Genomic DNA, 16,004 nt, shown 5'->3' with positions numbered 1-16,004 from the left:
GCAGGAAAAGGTCGACCGGACGACGTAAAGAAAATTCTCCGGGAGAAACACCGTTATCCTTATTAGGAATAACCACAAGGATTCGATAGTTTCGTCCAACACAAAACTCCATCCTCTCTCTGTCTGCGCTGTTGCTTTTCGGGCCGGTAAATTGTGGAAATCTGCAAACCTACTGTTGGCGTGTATTTATATAAAGCGGTGATATCTCAGTCGGTCGTCTGTCGTGATAAAAGCATTGGCTTCGCGAAAACTATGATTTTGCGCTTATTTTTCGATCGGTTTGCTTCGCCACGATGTGATTGGTGACGATAACCAGTGCGGTTGTGATAACGCTGTTTTTAAATCGTAGCAACCGATGCGTGTAAATATAGACACTAATCGTGTGAGAAATTTCACTTTTGTTAGTGCAGCTTACGCGACAGCACGTGTTTCCTTCGGCGAGAAAAGCTCCGGTTGTGACCATCGACCACGTAAGAGTTCTTTTTCGGACGCCCCACTGGAGGAAAAAGTCGCTTTTTCTTCAATTTTTTCGAGTCGGTTTATTTTCGATTGATTATAAACGAGTTTGCGCTTGGTTTACATCATCCCGATCTTTCGCAACGTTCCATCTACCTACACCTCATTTTAAACTATGTAGAAAGTCTATGAAAGAAAAAATCCTCATTCGGGTCAGGTGAGGCTTTTCGGTGCGTTTCTCACCACATCAACAAGTAATTAATTTAACTGATTCCCGCGAAATTTGCACGGTTTACCGGAAATAGACGAGTTTTCAATTTCCGGCGCGTTTCAACACGGTCGACGTGAATATTTAAGTTGGAGACACTGCGACTCCGGGCGATTTTTTTGAGCTCCGGTGTCTCAAAATCCTCATTTTATTGGCGTGAGTAATTCGACGCCCACCGCCATTATGACGTGTTTATTTCATACATTTTCAGCCTTGTCATTTCAACAATTCAACAATAAACCGTCGATATCGCACCGGAGCGGAATACAAATTGCCTCCTCGTTGTCGCGTCTCCACAAATATTTAAAGTGACGTATCCTGTTTTCGAAATGTCTCCTGTGGCGCATGGAAATATCCCGTTCCTTCTGTTGCATTATTCTTCTTAGTCGAGGATGTTGGAGCTTGTAAAGAGAGCGAGTATGGTCGGTGGTCCGCCAATGTACGTGAAATACCGAAATCGTGATAAAAGTGCGAAAGGTAATATAAACATACGGCCTAGAAGTTTGTTGTGTGGTGGCAACTCCGAGGATGTTTACGGAAACAGCATTCAACAACAAAGTAACACGTGGAAGTTTCACAGGCCCAGACCAAAGTCCTTCAGGTAATTGAGTTGTTTTACACACCTTGGACTTGTCGTTTCTATTTTCCGTTGTCGTAATACGAGTGTTTTATTGGGTTTTGGCCGAAAGTTCAAATACCTCTAACGTTAAAAATATCTTATCTAGATTCGGATCGTGGGCACGAATTGCGAATTTTGGAAACTTTTAATTCGACTAGGAAAAACTCGAAGTTTAATTTTTCTTTTAAATTCTGTTAATTCGACAATTTTGTACTAATGCTGTTAAATTTAGTGAACTTGTTACTTAAAGAGCGTTTATTAAGTGTACTAAATTACAGAATTTTGACTACGAAGAACTTGAAATTAAAATTTTAAGAAAAATTTGTAAATTCGACAATTTTCGCTTGCTACTTAAGAGGCAGTTATTAAGTGTACTTAACCACAGAATTTTAGACCACGAATTGCGTATTTTAGAATTTTTTATTTCTAGGAAGAACTCGAATTTGAAAATTTTCTAAAACATTTTTTAAATTTGATAATTTTGACGCCAATTCAAATTTGGTGGTCTTGTTACTTAGGAAACCTTTATTGAGTGCACTGAATTACAGAATTTTATATCACAAATTGTGAATTTTAGAATTTTTCGTTTCTTGAAGAACTCGAAATTTTCTAATATGTTTTGTAATTGACAAAGTCCTTCAGGTAATTGAGTTGTTTTACACACCTTGGACTTGTCATTCCTATTTTCCGTTGTTGTAACACGAGGTTTTATAGGTTTTTGGCCGAAAGTTCAAATACCTCCGACGTTAAAAATATCTATCTAGATTCGGATCGTGGACGCGTAATTTTAGAATTTAGAATGATCGGAAAAAAGCGACTGGCAGATCTTGAACTGGCGATAATTCGTGACAACTTCCTAGTTTTATTACGCATTAATTTATTTTCATGCCTATTTACCAACAATAAAGTTGTAACGAGCTGTATAATTAGATAAGAAACGTCGCCGCGCTTAAAAAGCTATTTTTACGGACCTCCGATTGAGTCGCTTGCCAAAGGCCGTAAATTATATGATTATGAGATCGAAAACATTGATAATGTAGAATTGCCGTGACGGTAATTTTGACCTACACATTCAAATTTTTGGTAAATAATGGGGGCATTCACCGCGGGGCTCTAGGCCCCAATTTGCCGATTTTCATAAACTTGTTTTAATTGCTTAACTCACATGTCATATTCGCAAATAACATGTCTGGTGTATACTTAAAATTTATGATATTTATTTAAATTACATTTAACTATCCATACACACTTTTTATTACGGTTGTAAGAAAAAATCGAGGAAAAAATAGATTTGAAATGCCACTGATGCAGCCGATTAACGTGTCTTGCGTGTCTGAAAGACATTTGTTGATCGTTGCAATGCGATGCAATGCGAAGGTTCAGCTGCCAATTCTGAAGTACTTTGAAGGAAATCAATATTTTATATCATTCGGGTAATGCATAACAATTTATGGTGGTTTTATGGCTGACTCTAAACTTGGAGAATGTAAATCACGGCGAAGACATTGCCATTCTGGTGTTCTCCATTAAGTTTTTCTTGGATTTTTTTTAATGGTTTTCCTGAAATCTTGGAAAGTTTGGTGTTTGGAATTTATACGTTTTTCCGGTTCAGGACTGAAATTTTTAGATTCTCCGGGCTTTCGATTCCCTAGTATTCTTTGCGGAGTTTTTTTTTTCAGTTCTCTTGAATTTTTAGGGAGACTTTCTGTGAAGGATTTTAGATTTTTTCCGAACTTTTCTAGATTTTCCGAGTTATCGATTTATTTCCTGAGACGGAACTTGATAAGAATATTAAGGAACAAAAAAATATCATGGAGAGAGCAGGAACAAATATAATAAAATTTTATAGTCAGACTTTCCCAAATTTACGGTTTTGGCACACCCTTTATAACACTAGTCAACAGATTTTGGAAAAGTAGATAATCATTTATAAAGTCCGAATCTGGATTCCGGATTTAGAGATATTCTTAAAAAAATAGTTTTTTAGATTGTACTGTTTAAAATTTTATTTTTTTCACTTTTTCTTGAAAACTTACGAAGTTATAGTTATAGAATTGCTCGATAGTGTTTTGGAAAGCTAATTTAATAAGTTTTCCAATAACCTATAAAACTCATTATTAGGAAAAGTAATTTCCATGATATTTTTGAAAAACTGATCTTGATGAACTCGAAATTTTTAAATTTTCATAAATTCGACATTTTTGGCGCAAATGCAGTCGAATTTGGCAAACTTGTTACTTAAAAGGCGGTTATTAAGTGCACTAAATTTCAGAATTTTAGATTACGAATTGAAAATTTTAGAAATTTTATTTCGACTAGAATGAACTTGAAATTCAAATTAATAAAAAAAAACTTCGACAATTTTCACGCTACTGCTTTCAAATTTTGTAAACTTGTTACTTAAAAGGTGTTTATAAATTGTACTAAATTACAGAATTTTAAAGATTTTTAGAAATTGTTTTTTCGACCAGAAAACTCGAAATTTTATTTTTTTTAAATTCTGTAAATTCGACAATTTTTACCCTAATACTGTCAAATTTGGTGAACGTGTTGCCTAAAAGGCGTTTATTACGTGTACTAAATCATAGAATTGTAGATCACGAATTTCGAATTTTAGAATTTTTTTATTTTGACAAGGGAGAACTCGAAATTTCTTGTTTTTTTTTTTTAAATTCTGTAAATTCGACAATTTTTATGCTAATGTGAAATTTGGTGAACTTGTTACTTAAGAGGCGTTTATTAAGTTTACTAAATTACAGAATTTTAGATCACGAATTGCGAATTTAAGAAATTTTTATTTCGACTCGGAAGAACACGATATTCAAATTTTTCAAAAAAATTCTGTAAATTCGACAATTGTTACCTAAAAGGCGGTTCTGAAGTGTACTAAATTACAGAATTTCAGAACACGAATTGCCAATTTTAGAATTTTTTATTCCTAGGAAGAACTCGAATTTGAACATTTTCTAAAACATTTTTTAAATTCGACAATTTTGACGTGAAAGTGATTAAATTTAGTAGACTTGTTCCTTCGGAAACGTTTATTAAGTGTACTAAATTACAAAATTTTAGATAACAAATTGCGAATTTTAGAATTTTTTGTTTTTGGAAATGACTCGAAATTTCCTAATATAGGTACTCTGTAAATTCGCCAATTTTGGTGACAATGAAATCAAATTTTGTGAAAATGTTGCTTATGAGGCGTTTACTACGTTTACTAAATTACAAAATTTTAGAACACGAATTTCGAATTTTTCATTTCTAGGAAGGAAATTTTGAATTTCCAAAAATTGCTTGAAAATTCGACAATTTTGACGCTGCAGTTATCGATTTTGATGGAAATGTTACTTTTAAAACGATTATTGAATATATCAAATTACAGAATGTTAGATTAAAACTCAAAAATTTTAGAATGTTCTATTCATAGGACGAACTAAAAACTAAAAATTGAAATGTTTCTAAAACTCGATAAATTCGACAGTATTGACAGTAAAGTAATGAAATTTGGTAAACTTATTTTACTAATATCTCTGTGTCTTGACGTGATGGATCAAAACGGCCTCCGGATTAAGAATCAGGCGCCAATTCTACTTATTCATCGACTCAAAATGATCACAATTAAACCAAGCAACATTGTAAATCATAAAAATTCGGAAATTGTTTGTTTTTATAAGGCCAAGTTGAATGTCAGGTTGTGTACATAGACACTTAACTGTAGATAACAAAACGCTGTTAATGATATAGTCCAACTGTTCCTAGCCTTGGTTTTATCTAAGAAAGAGGGGAAACACGTTTGTTTATGTTCTAAACCGAGTAATTTTAACTATTTTCCAGCGTTTCACAAGCACCATTGCACAACGAGAAATGCATTTCCAAACGAGCCTCATTTCGGTGCTTAATTCACTTCTAATTTGTTTTAACAAAAATTGACAAGGCCAGTTTGATTATGCATGGAATCCCAAAGATTTTACTTAACATCGTAGCAAAATTAAACATCCATCCGTTATCAGCGGTGTCAAATCTCCATTCAATTAATTACTTTATGATCCCATCCGACACATAATATTTGAGCTCGATTTCGCAATTTTCCTGCGCGTATTCCACGCTACCTGTACCTCTGAATTCGTGGATGATGTCATGGCTACACCTACTTGCTAACCTCGCCACATTGTCTGTTTGAAAATCCGCCAGCAGGAAAGTCAGTGTGAAACATGCAAGCAGCATTTTCATTCATATTCGCGGGGCGCGATCTAACGAGAGTCGCTTGAATTAATTCTCCGACGACAGGATGTCTAGTGATTTTTGCTCGATGAGGCCTTGCATGATTAATCGGATGTGTTGGCAAGCCTGCTGGTATGATCTAAAAAAAATGTAATCTCCTTTCCGGTGTTATCAGTGTCGTTGTCGTTGCAGTTTTCGATGTGAAAATCCAAAGGTTTTTGACCTTAAGGAGATAATAAAGTAATCGGAAGACTGTCGTATTTTTGGAACGGGCTAAAAGCGTTGGTTGGACTTAATTTAAATAAAGAACCGAAATGCGATATGTGGAAATGAAGGCGAAAATCGAGTGAGCGTTTGTTTTAGTTGGCCTGACCTTTTTCCGCCTTGTCATTTCGAGCGTTTTTATGTGACTACATTTGAATGTTGTTCGTTACAGTTGATTTATCACCGCATAATTTGGCTCATTTTTACTGTTTCTCAGATTTTTCGAGATGCCCGATCGATATTACGTTCTAATCTGCGGCGTTTTCCTTCCATTTTTAGCCTTGACCTTTGCGTAACACTTCTTCAAAGTTCGGAAAAAAGTGGAACTTGGAGGACACTGCTCTTCTCTGTTCTGACCTTACTTTCTTATCACGGCTTGGGAATGTTCGTAATAAAATAAACCATCAGCAAGGTCAATCTATTATTCTTTTAATATTACGAAACGACGAGGAATTCTTTATTGGAGTTTTTTTCGCGGAGATGAGGTCAAAAAGTTGTTTGCTTCCGGTATTAACTTGAGCTTTTTTGTCACTCGAATCATTTATTATCCCCTTTGTTTGCCGGAGGATTTACAATTTGTAAACAGCTCAGAATGCCATTGTGTCCCTTCAATTAGAAACTCTTGTTTTCTCGCTGATGCAATTTGCATTGGGTTGATCCTGCGGCGGGGGAAATGGGGCGCGAAATGACACAAGCGGGACCAAAATTAGGCCGAAATTACAAGTTCAGTTTAAGAATTCTCAGGTTTTTGATGAAAATAGTTGTAGAACCATACTAACACAATTTTCTTCGCTGTTTTGGTCGTTTTTTCAGGATTCTGCATTTTATGCAAAGAAACGTCAATTTTTTTGTTGTTTTTTACAACTATAACGGAAACGCACGTTGCTAAAAAAATTGTTTATAACACGAGGCTAAAAAGTATTTGCAGACTCATGTGCATTGCCTTGTCCGTAAACACCAACGATTAGTCCGAAAAAACTGTATTTTAGGTCCTTGCAACAAAAATAGCTTTTGGATATTCTTGAATATGCAGAATACTTCAGAATATTTTAAGCGTATCCAGAGTGGAGCAGTTACAAAACCGAAGCTTTTTTTAAATAAATTTCTATTAGTTTTTCGTCATTAATTATACAGTCGCAGGCAAATTATTTTGGACGTCAAAGTCGTTTGATTGTCATCAAGTGTAAAGCACCCTTTATTTATTTTATTATTTTTGTCACTTTTGAGAAAATTGTGTTAGTTTTACATGACAAATTCACAGTAATGCATAGAATACACTTAAATTTCCAAATGTCAAAAAATGACCTCTAAAATAATTTGTCCGCGACTAAATTTTGCGATTATTAATAAAATTGACGTTTAGTTGTTGCGCTATCTATTGATCAAAATTGACATGTATTCTCTACAGGTGTCTAACTTATTCCTCTCAAATCCTGCTTGTTTGTAAATCGGCAAATTCTCTGCAGGAAAAATGGGGTATAGTTTTGAACATGCAGTTAATACCAAGATCCTAACGTCAAATTCTGGGGGAAAATAATGCCAACCTTAAATAAGTAAATCTTTGATTTTCTAAATGTCAAAAAATTACATGTCCGTGACTGTATTTTGCTATTATTAATGAACTTGACGTTTACTTGTGGAATCCTCTATTAATTAAAATTGACATGTATCCACTGCAGGCACTGTTGCCAACATTAAGGAAATTTCTCTAGTTTGGGGAATTTTTTCTATTTCAGGGAAAAATTAGCAATTTATAAATACTGAATGTATTTTTTTAGATTTTTTTTTTCACACAAATACCAAAGGAATTGAAATTTATAAATTTCGTTGTTAAAAAGTAGTTTAAATTTGGCGCAACATCAAGCAAGGCAGTCGAACTAAACAGCAGTGTATCCAACAGAGAACAACCAAAAACCCCCAACAGAGATGTTACGTATTATTTAAGTTTTGGGCATCAATAAGGAAATTATTCGTAAAACATAAAAGCCATTAAAGATTGTTGAAAACAAAACATCCTAAAAAATGTGCTGTCGACGTTTCTAATGTCAAAAATTCAATTTCAAAGTTTCAAATTCGACTAAACGTCACTTTGTGCGTGAAATTTGAAAGAAATTGACAATTTTTGCATTAACACGTCCTCAACACTCTTGATTTATCGAAAATCGCAGGTAATTTGATTTTTGTTTTATGACAAAAAAAAACACTCGACTGTTATATTTTCTTGTTTTTTTCTTGTTTTGTGTGTCAGCACTGCCAAGGCCAATTATGCGTACTGATTGTTTGCATTGCATGCGCGATAAGATACGAAAATTAAGTACACAGAAAACGTAGAAAATCAGTGATTCCCGTTCCAGTTAAAACACGCCAATTCCAGAGTTCCGGATTTGCGAAATTAAAGTAGTGCGACCGACGGACGACGCGGCATTTTGTTATCTGTCGCATTAAATTCAAACTAGTTGAAGGTAAATAGCATTTAAATGATAATTGCTCCAAATTGAATTTAATTAAAAGGATTAGTGAAACAATTCACACCTAACTGGCGCAATTAATTTTAATTGAGGTAATTATTAAATATAAATAAAGAGTAAAAGCGTTTTAACACAAGTAACACCCACTGAAAGAAGTGTGAGCAACACGAACGAATTGCACCCTTGCTAGAGATATTTTAATTAATTAATTAATTTAATTAATAATTAATTAAGATGCAAACAGAAGTGCGATTTAGCTCCCGTTTGTTTTACAGTTTGAACAGAGTTGTCGCCATAATCGCCGGATTTTTTTTCTCGATGTGAGAGCGGAAGTTTGATGCATCCTTATTGTGCTTTTAATTGGTCGTGTGTTTATTTTTTCCTGTTACATCATGTAATGAGTTATTCCGCACGTTGTGGTGATGATTATAATTAGTCCGACAATGGGTAAGTTTATCAATTAGCGCAAGAAAAAGTTTTTGTGGCGAGGTCATTAAACCATTGTCTAAGAGCACATGTAACGTACGACTTGTTAGCTCTCGGGGTTCATTGTATACAGCGTAAAATTAAGTGAGTAATCCTCACATTTATAATTAGATGGAGTAATTTTGGAAACGCCTTGATACTCTGCCAGGAGCGAAAAAATAAGCGTGAACTTGAAGGAAGCATCTCGTAAAATATGAGTGTTGTAATTTGCGAGTTGTTTGTTTGTGTTACTTTCAATACGGTTGAGTAAGCTGTAAAGTCGCTTCAAATGCATTTTTTCAATTTTTGCAGTGATGTTCCACCGACACCCCCCGTGAACCACCAGGGCTCACCAGTTCGGTGCGTCCGCAACAGGATGGACAGCCCGAAGAAGTCGTCCCCGCACAACAGCCCCGTCTCGGCGGACAGGGCGATTTTGAAAGTGCATTTTCCGAACGGAGGGTTCAACATCATCAAGTACGGGGACGCGGTGGACGTGAAGGGGATCATTTCCACCGTCACCGAGCGGTTGTCCATAGGAGAGAGATACTACACCGGACTCTACGCCATGAGGTTGTGCAGACCCTCGACCGCAGAGGTTCGTACGGAAACATGGTGACACGTTGCTAAGGTGTCTTTCGCAGGTGTTCTGGTTGCATCAGGACTTGACGATGAAGCAAGTGCAGGAGAAGTATTTAGCGAAGCATCCCAACTCGGAATGGCGGTACGAGCTCAGGATTCGGTATTTGCCGACTAGTCTTCAGGATTTATGTGATAAAGACAAGGTCACGTTTCATTACTATTACGACCAGGTAATGCGGGAATTTGCTGTTTTTTTATTTTAGAAATGCGAGATAGTTTATGAGTGCGTGACTATTGTGTAATTCTTGCAACAGTTTCTTCCTATTTGAGATCACTGTTGGCCTTGTCGGTTAAGAGATTTGTTTATGTCTGCGTGTTTTCAAAACGCGAAATGCCAACTTGCCAACTTTTACTTCGGCGTGTTGTTGTTTGCGTTTTACAAGTCTTTTGTTGTTCTTGGCATTCACAGGCTCAGTGCGGAAAGTCGGACGAGCAACATAGCCAACATATTTTCCTTTCCCTTTTTTGCTTAATTTTATACTCGATTTAGGTTGCAAGTGTCCACTTTGACAGTTATTTATTTCTTTATGTAAAGTTAGTAACATTTTTTCCCAGAATTTCACATTTGTATGTTGGTATGACTGGATGTTTAAAGTAAATTTCAAAGGAGCAATTCTAAACATCAGCAGAATTTGGAAGGGATAAGTTAGATCCCTGTCGGAGATGTATGTCAATTTCGATCATTAGATGGCGCCACAAATAAATGTCAAGTTTATTAATAGTTGCAAAATATACTGATAAAAAACATAGAATAATTGCTAATCTGCACTGCAAGCTGATGTTCTTACAATTTGATGACAATCTGACAAATACGACATGCAGGAGTTTCAAAAACCAACATGGAGTAACTCGATCTGCTGAACGACCAATCACAAAACCGCATTTTAAATTTGACGCCTACAAAAAAACCTCTGCAGGAAAAAATAATCTTCAGTTTGATAGTTTAGAACTTGGCAACAATGATATTTTCGCGCATCAATTAATGTTCAACCTCTTCAACTGTCAGAGAAATGGACTCTTGTGAACTTTGGAAATTTTATGACAAGATTGGCATTATTTTGAGCAATTTGAAACAGCAGAGATTTGAGAAGGATAAGTTAGATAACTGCACAGGATACATATCAATTTTGATCAATAGATGGCGCGACAATTAAACGTCAATTTCATTAATAATCGCAAAATACAGTCGCGAACAAATTATTTTAGACGCCATTTTTTTGGCATTTGGAAATTTAAGTGTAGTCTATGCATTACTGTCAATGTGACATGTGAAACTCACGCAATTTTCCCAAAAGCGACAAAAATAATTGTTCCGAAGATTTGTCCTCTGTTCGGGAGAATTCGGGTAAAGGTCCAACAAAGGGAAAAGGTCCCGACCAGGGTTTACCTGGGTTCTTCCCGAACAGAGTTATTCATTCCCTCTGAATCATCTAACAAGGGCAGATGTTTTAAGTACTTAGTCGACGGTGTAAATAGTTAGTAATAAACTATATAGTTAAATAAATCTCAATTCATATGGTCCTTCGAGCTTACCTTAATCGAACCGGGTTTGGCAAACGCTTCAAACCCGCGATTACAAATCCCAAAAACATTTTGGTCAACTTCGAGCCGGATACCAGATCCAGCAATTCAGTGCATTAGTGAAGTGAAAAATCGAGAAAAAACACGAGATCAACAGAAGCATCTCCGAGAAGATCATCACCTCGCAAGTGTCGCGAAAGCCAAAATCCAAGAGTCCGTCGCCAAGTCCATAGTTCTAGCAGTCGAACATCTAGAAGGTCTAAGGTCAGTCCCTTACTTTCCCTTATATGTACAAAAATCAAACAAGCAGCGTTGTGTCAAATAATTCACTATCACCCTGAGCAAATTGCTCATCATTGCCTAAATCGCAACAATAACCCCCGAAATGACGGAATTAGCCGACTTGAAAACACAACGCAAAGTCATCAAAGGCCAAATCACAAGGTGCCAAACCGCAGTCAAAAACTTTAAACAAGGGAATGATCCCTTAGAATTTGATTCGCGTCTTACGGAGGTAACGGAGCTGTTCAAAAGCTATAAGTCCGTACAAACTCAAATTGAAATCGCGGAGTATCAAACGGCCGAGGATGAAGCCGCTTTGGAGGAAGAACATAGCACGGAGCGCGAACTGGTGGAAACCAAATTCCACCAAATAGTTAGCGGTATTAAAACCATTTTGAACGTAAGTCAAGCCAATAATCTAAATCAAAATACCGGTACGGTAATAAACATTACGAAAAGTGGGCCAGAAATCCCTGAGTCAGTGCTAAAACCTTTAGAACTTCCAACATTTTCAGGCAAACATAGCGAATGGACGGCGTTTTTCGAACTTTACAAGGCACTTGTCCACGAAAACATTCATATGACGGATATTAGGAAGTTCTACTATTTACGGGATTGCTTAAAGGACGAAGCACTTCGTTCTATAGAATCTTTGACGGTAACGGCAGCGAATTACGAAAGCGCAATAGAATTATTAAAAAACCGGTATGACAACAAACGCTTGATAATTCAAGAGCACGTGTCTAACATTTTAAATATCGATGCTATTCTAAAACCGTCGGCACCAGAACTCCGGGATTTGATGGATACCCTAAACAATAATCTTGCGGCGCTAAAGGTGCTAAAACAACCCGTCGACCACTGGGATACTCTCCTAGTTGGCATTTTGATAGAAAAATTAGATTATGCGACAAGGCGGGAATGGCAGATCGCGTTAGGCAAGGAACCGCCAACATTCCAAGAATTCAAAAACTTCTTAGTCAAGCGCCATCAAATATTGCAGGAAGTAGAACGACTTAATCAGCGAGGTAAAGAAAATCTGCCCAAAACCAATCCAAAACCAGTTCCAGCGGCCCCAAATAGGCAGTCCCGCGGAAATAAGCAACTCGGTCGAATCGCAAACGCGGTTACCAAAATCGCTTGCATAATTTGTAAAGAAGGGCACAACATAAGTCAATGTCCAAGGTTTTTAGCAATGTCGACAAATGAAAGATTAAACATATCACGCGACAATTTAACACTTTGCCTCAATTGCCTCAGAGCAAATCACTTCGTTAAAGATTGCCGAATCACCGCAACCTGTAGAATATGTAATAAGCGCCATCACACACTATTACACCAAGACGAAGCCGGCCCCTCCGCAAACACAGTTCAATCAAAAAATCAAATTCTTTTGTCTACAGCTAGTATTTTCGTTTACGGTTCAAACGGAAAAATCCAACAATGTCGCGCATTATTAGATATGGGTTCACAAGTCAATCTAATAACGGCAAATCTATGCAAAAGACTTGGCATCGCAGCAGAAGGGAACGCGGAGTTTATCAATGGGATTAGCAATGCAAGAAAGGCCACACTTGGAAAAACATTGATCACAATTAAATCTCGAGTAAGCGATTTCGCAACAAATCTCTCGTGTCTGATATTGCAAAAAATTACATCTTCCCTGCCGTCAAAAACGATTAACAAGGGCGAAATTAGTTTTCCCGACAACATAACACTTGCAGACCCAGAATTCAACATCTCCCGCGAAGTCGACATGTTAATCGGAGCCCAGTTGTACTGGCAGTTGTTAATCGGAAACCCAATTCAAATAGACGGAAATCAACCACATTTTCAAAATACAAGGTTAGGTTACATCGTAGGCGGTCAAGTGGTTTCCAGTAATCATCAACGTTCAAACCTTCACATGCATGTATCTTGTCATGTAAATCCAACAGAACCTAGTTTAGAAGATAACGTCGCGAAATTCATAAACCATGAAATTGTCACAACAACTGAAAAGGAATTTACACAGGAAGAAGTAAATTGCGAAAATCACTTTCTCCGAAATACACTTCGAACTCCATCCGGTCGGTTTCGAGTTAAATTACCCTTAAAAGGTGTGGTAAAGGGGGAAAACACAAGGGACGGCGCATTGAGGCAATTCTTCAGTTTAGAAGGAAGGCTTAATAAAAACCCAAACCTTAAAACTGCTTACCAAGAATTCATGAAAGAATATCGGACCCTCGGCCATATGGTGTCGGTTCCCAAAAGGGACATGGCTTTTCCCAACAGCTTTTACCTGCCACACCACGCGGTATTTAAACAAACGCCGGAAGGCCCCAAAATTCGGGTGGTGTTTAACGCCTCATTTAAATCTTCAAATGGGATTAGTCTAAATGACGACTTAATGACCGGCCCCACCTTACAGCAAGACCTCTTTTCTATTCTGTGTCGCTTTCGCATTCACCAAGTTGCATTATCTGCCGATATCAAAAAAATGTACCGAATGATTTTGATAGAACCCGAGGACACAAATTTTCAAAGAATTTTCTGGCGCGACAATGCAAGCGACCCTATCGAGGTTTATAACCTAACCACTCTTACTTACGGAACTACTTGCGCCCCTTTTATAGCCGTCCGAGCCCTGCACGAATTAGCGAATGAAAATGAAGACCATCATCCAAGAGCATGTGCAATAATAAAGAGCGACTTTTACATGGATGATCTCTTGACGGGCGCGAATTCGATAGAAGACGCATTAACAATAAAACGGGAAGTTAGTGACATTTTAAAATCCGGTGGATTTGAAATTACAAAGTGGGCGTCAAATTCATGCGAAAACATGGAAGTTGTAGATGTTGATTTCCATAAATCAGAAGACACAAAAATATTAGGCCTTCATTGGAGTTGTTCCAACGATTTATTAAAATATAACATCCATCCCCCAAACATTGACAACACGAAGTCGATAACGAAAAGATCGATACTTTCAACTATCGCGAGGATTTTCGATCCTCTCGGTCTTATTAATCCGGTCATAGTCAAGGCAAAAATTCTCTTGCAAGGACTTTGGAACTTAAAATTAAACTGGGATGAATCGGTACCAATCGAGATACAAAACGCGTACGTTGAATTTGTAAATACTCTAAATCACTTAAAGGACTATGGCATACCGCGTAAGGTAATACCAACAACAACAGTAACCGCAATAGAACTTCACTCTTTTGCGGATGCCTCGTCAAAGGCATACGGTGCGGCTATTTATTTAAGAGTCATCCATAATGATGGAACCGTTTCAGTGACTCTCCTTAGCGCCAAATCACGGGTAGCACCCATAAAATTGATAACATTGCCAAGATTAGAACTAAACGCGGCGGTACTGTCCGTCCAACTCGCCACTAAAATAATCGGCATTCTAAACGTACATATAACAAAACGATATTTTTGGACGGACTCGACAATCGTATTATCATGGCTGAACAGTAAACCAGAAACCTGGAAACAATACATAGCAAATCGGGTGGCCCAAATTCAAAACAAAAGTGAATCTAACGAGTGGCGCCATGTCAGATCTGCGGACAACCCAGCGGACATTGTATCTCGCGGTAGCACGCCGCAAAAATTGCGCCAGCTCGACCTATGGTGGCATGGACCACATTGGCTTAACCAAACCTCTGATCAATGGCCCACATTAGTTGAAACATCCAACTCAGTCGGGGACGATATTTGGCAAGAACAAAGAGCCACTTCGGTCGTAAATGTAGTACAGGTCCAACCGGAGGAACTGCCGGTAATCTCTAAATTCTCATCGTTTCGCAAATTGCAAAGGGTAGTTGCATATTGCTTAAGATTTATACAAGCCACGCGAAACAAAATCCGCGCCAATTCAAGTAGCCTCACTGTGGACGAACTAGAGTCTGCAACGGCAAAGATCATAAAACATGTCCAACAACGGGCATTCTGCAACGAAATTCAGGCTATCGGTAAAAATAACAAACGGACAAAATTCGCGGCTCTGGACCCATTCTTCGACGACAGCGGACTCCTCCGAGTGGGTGGTCGCTTAAAAAACGCGCCGATTTCGTATAATCAGAAATTCCCAATTCTGCTACCAGCCAATCATCACATCTCCAAGGCGATAATACGAGAAACGCATGAAACTCAGTTACATGCAGGAAACGACGCAACTTTGGCTGCCGTTCGCCAAAAATATTGGCCGCTCTCAGGTAGAAACACGGTACGCTCCATAATTCACAAATGCATAAAATGCGTACGAGCGAGCCCGGTGCGGCTGAATCAAAAAATGGGTAATCTTCCGGAAAATCGGGTTCAACCATTGCGCCCTTTTTACGTATCCGGAGTCGATTACGCCGGACCGTTCTTAATTCGAGACGGTAAAACCAGAAGGCCAAAAAGGGTCAAAGCCTACATCGCGCTATTTGTTTGCTTTTCAACTAAAGCGGTTCATCTCGAGCTAGTAGGAGATCTAACAACCGAAAGTTTTTTAGCAGCTTTGAAAAGATTTTCCTCGCGCAGAGGTCATATTCGAGACCTATACTCAGATAATGGCACAAATTTTGTCGGAGCCGAGCGCGAATTGTTGATGTCGGCACAGTTCCAGGACGAAATAAATAACCATTGTAAAATAACCGCGACCAAATGTCACTTTATTCCAGCGCGATCCCCTCATTTTGGCGGGTTATGGGAGCGTGCAGTTCGCAGTGTAAAGCAGCACATGCGCAGGGTGATAGGCGATGCATCATTAACGTATGAAGAATTTTATACGCTTTTAACGCGCATTGAGGCTTGTTTGAAT

The 16,004-nt window shown here is 37.8% G+C and overlaps 1 protein-coding gene across 7 annotated transcripts in view; it reads left to right on the top strand.

The window, feature by feature from the left end:
* Fak (protein tyrosine kinase 2 Fak) overlaps positions 1–16,004 on the top strand; it is a 46,473-nt gene that overhangs the window by 17,889 nt on the left and 12,580 nt on the right. For 2 of the 7 annotated variants that reach the window (XM_088041075.1, XM_088038821.1), the window contains exons 1-4: positions 209–470; positions 1,111–1,325; positions 9,074–9,359; positions 9,406–9,573. In XM_088041075.1, coding sequence (XP_087897201.1) covers positions 1,117–1,325; positions 9,074–9,359; positions 9,406–9,573 — 663 coding nt within the window. In that variant the 5' untranslated portion in view covers positions 209–470; positions 1,111–1,116. Of the gene's footprint in view, positions 1–207; positions 471–1,110; positions 1,326–9,073; positions 9,360–9,405; positions 9,574–16,004 lie in introns of those variants that run through there. The other 5 variants (XM_088042408.1, XM_088041777.1, XM_088039586.1 and 2 more) reach the window with 4 other exon arrangements.

Source organism: Gnatocerus cornutus, chromosome 1 (assembly GCF_029298725.1).
Source record: "Gnatocerus cornutus isolate USDA-ARS CGAHR chromosome 1, icGnaCorn1.1, whole genome shotgun sequence".
In the NCBI taxonomy this organism is placed as follows: Eukaryota; Metazoa; Arthropoda; class Insecta; order Coleoptera; family Tenebrionidae; genus Gnatocerus; species Gnatocerus cornutus.
This window is presented reverse-complemented; position numbering and strand designations above follow the sequence as displayed.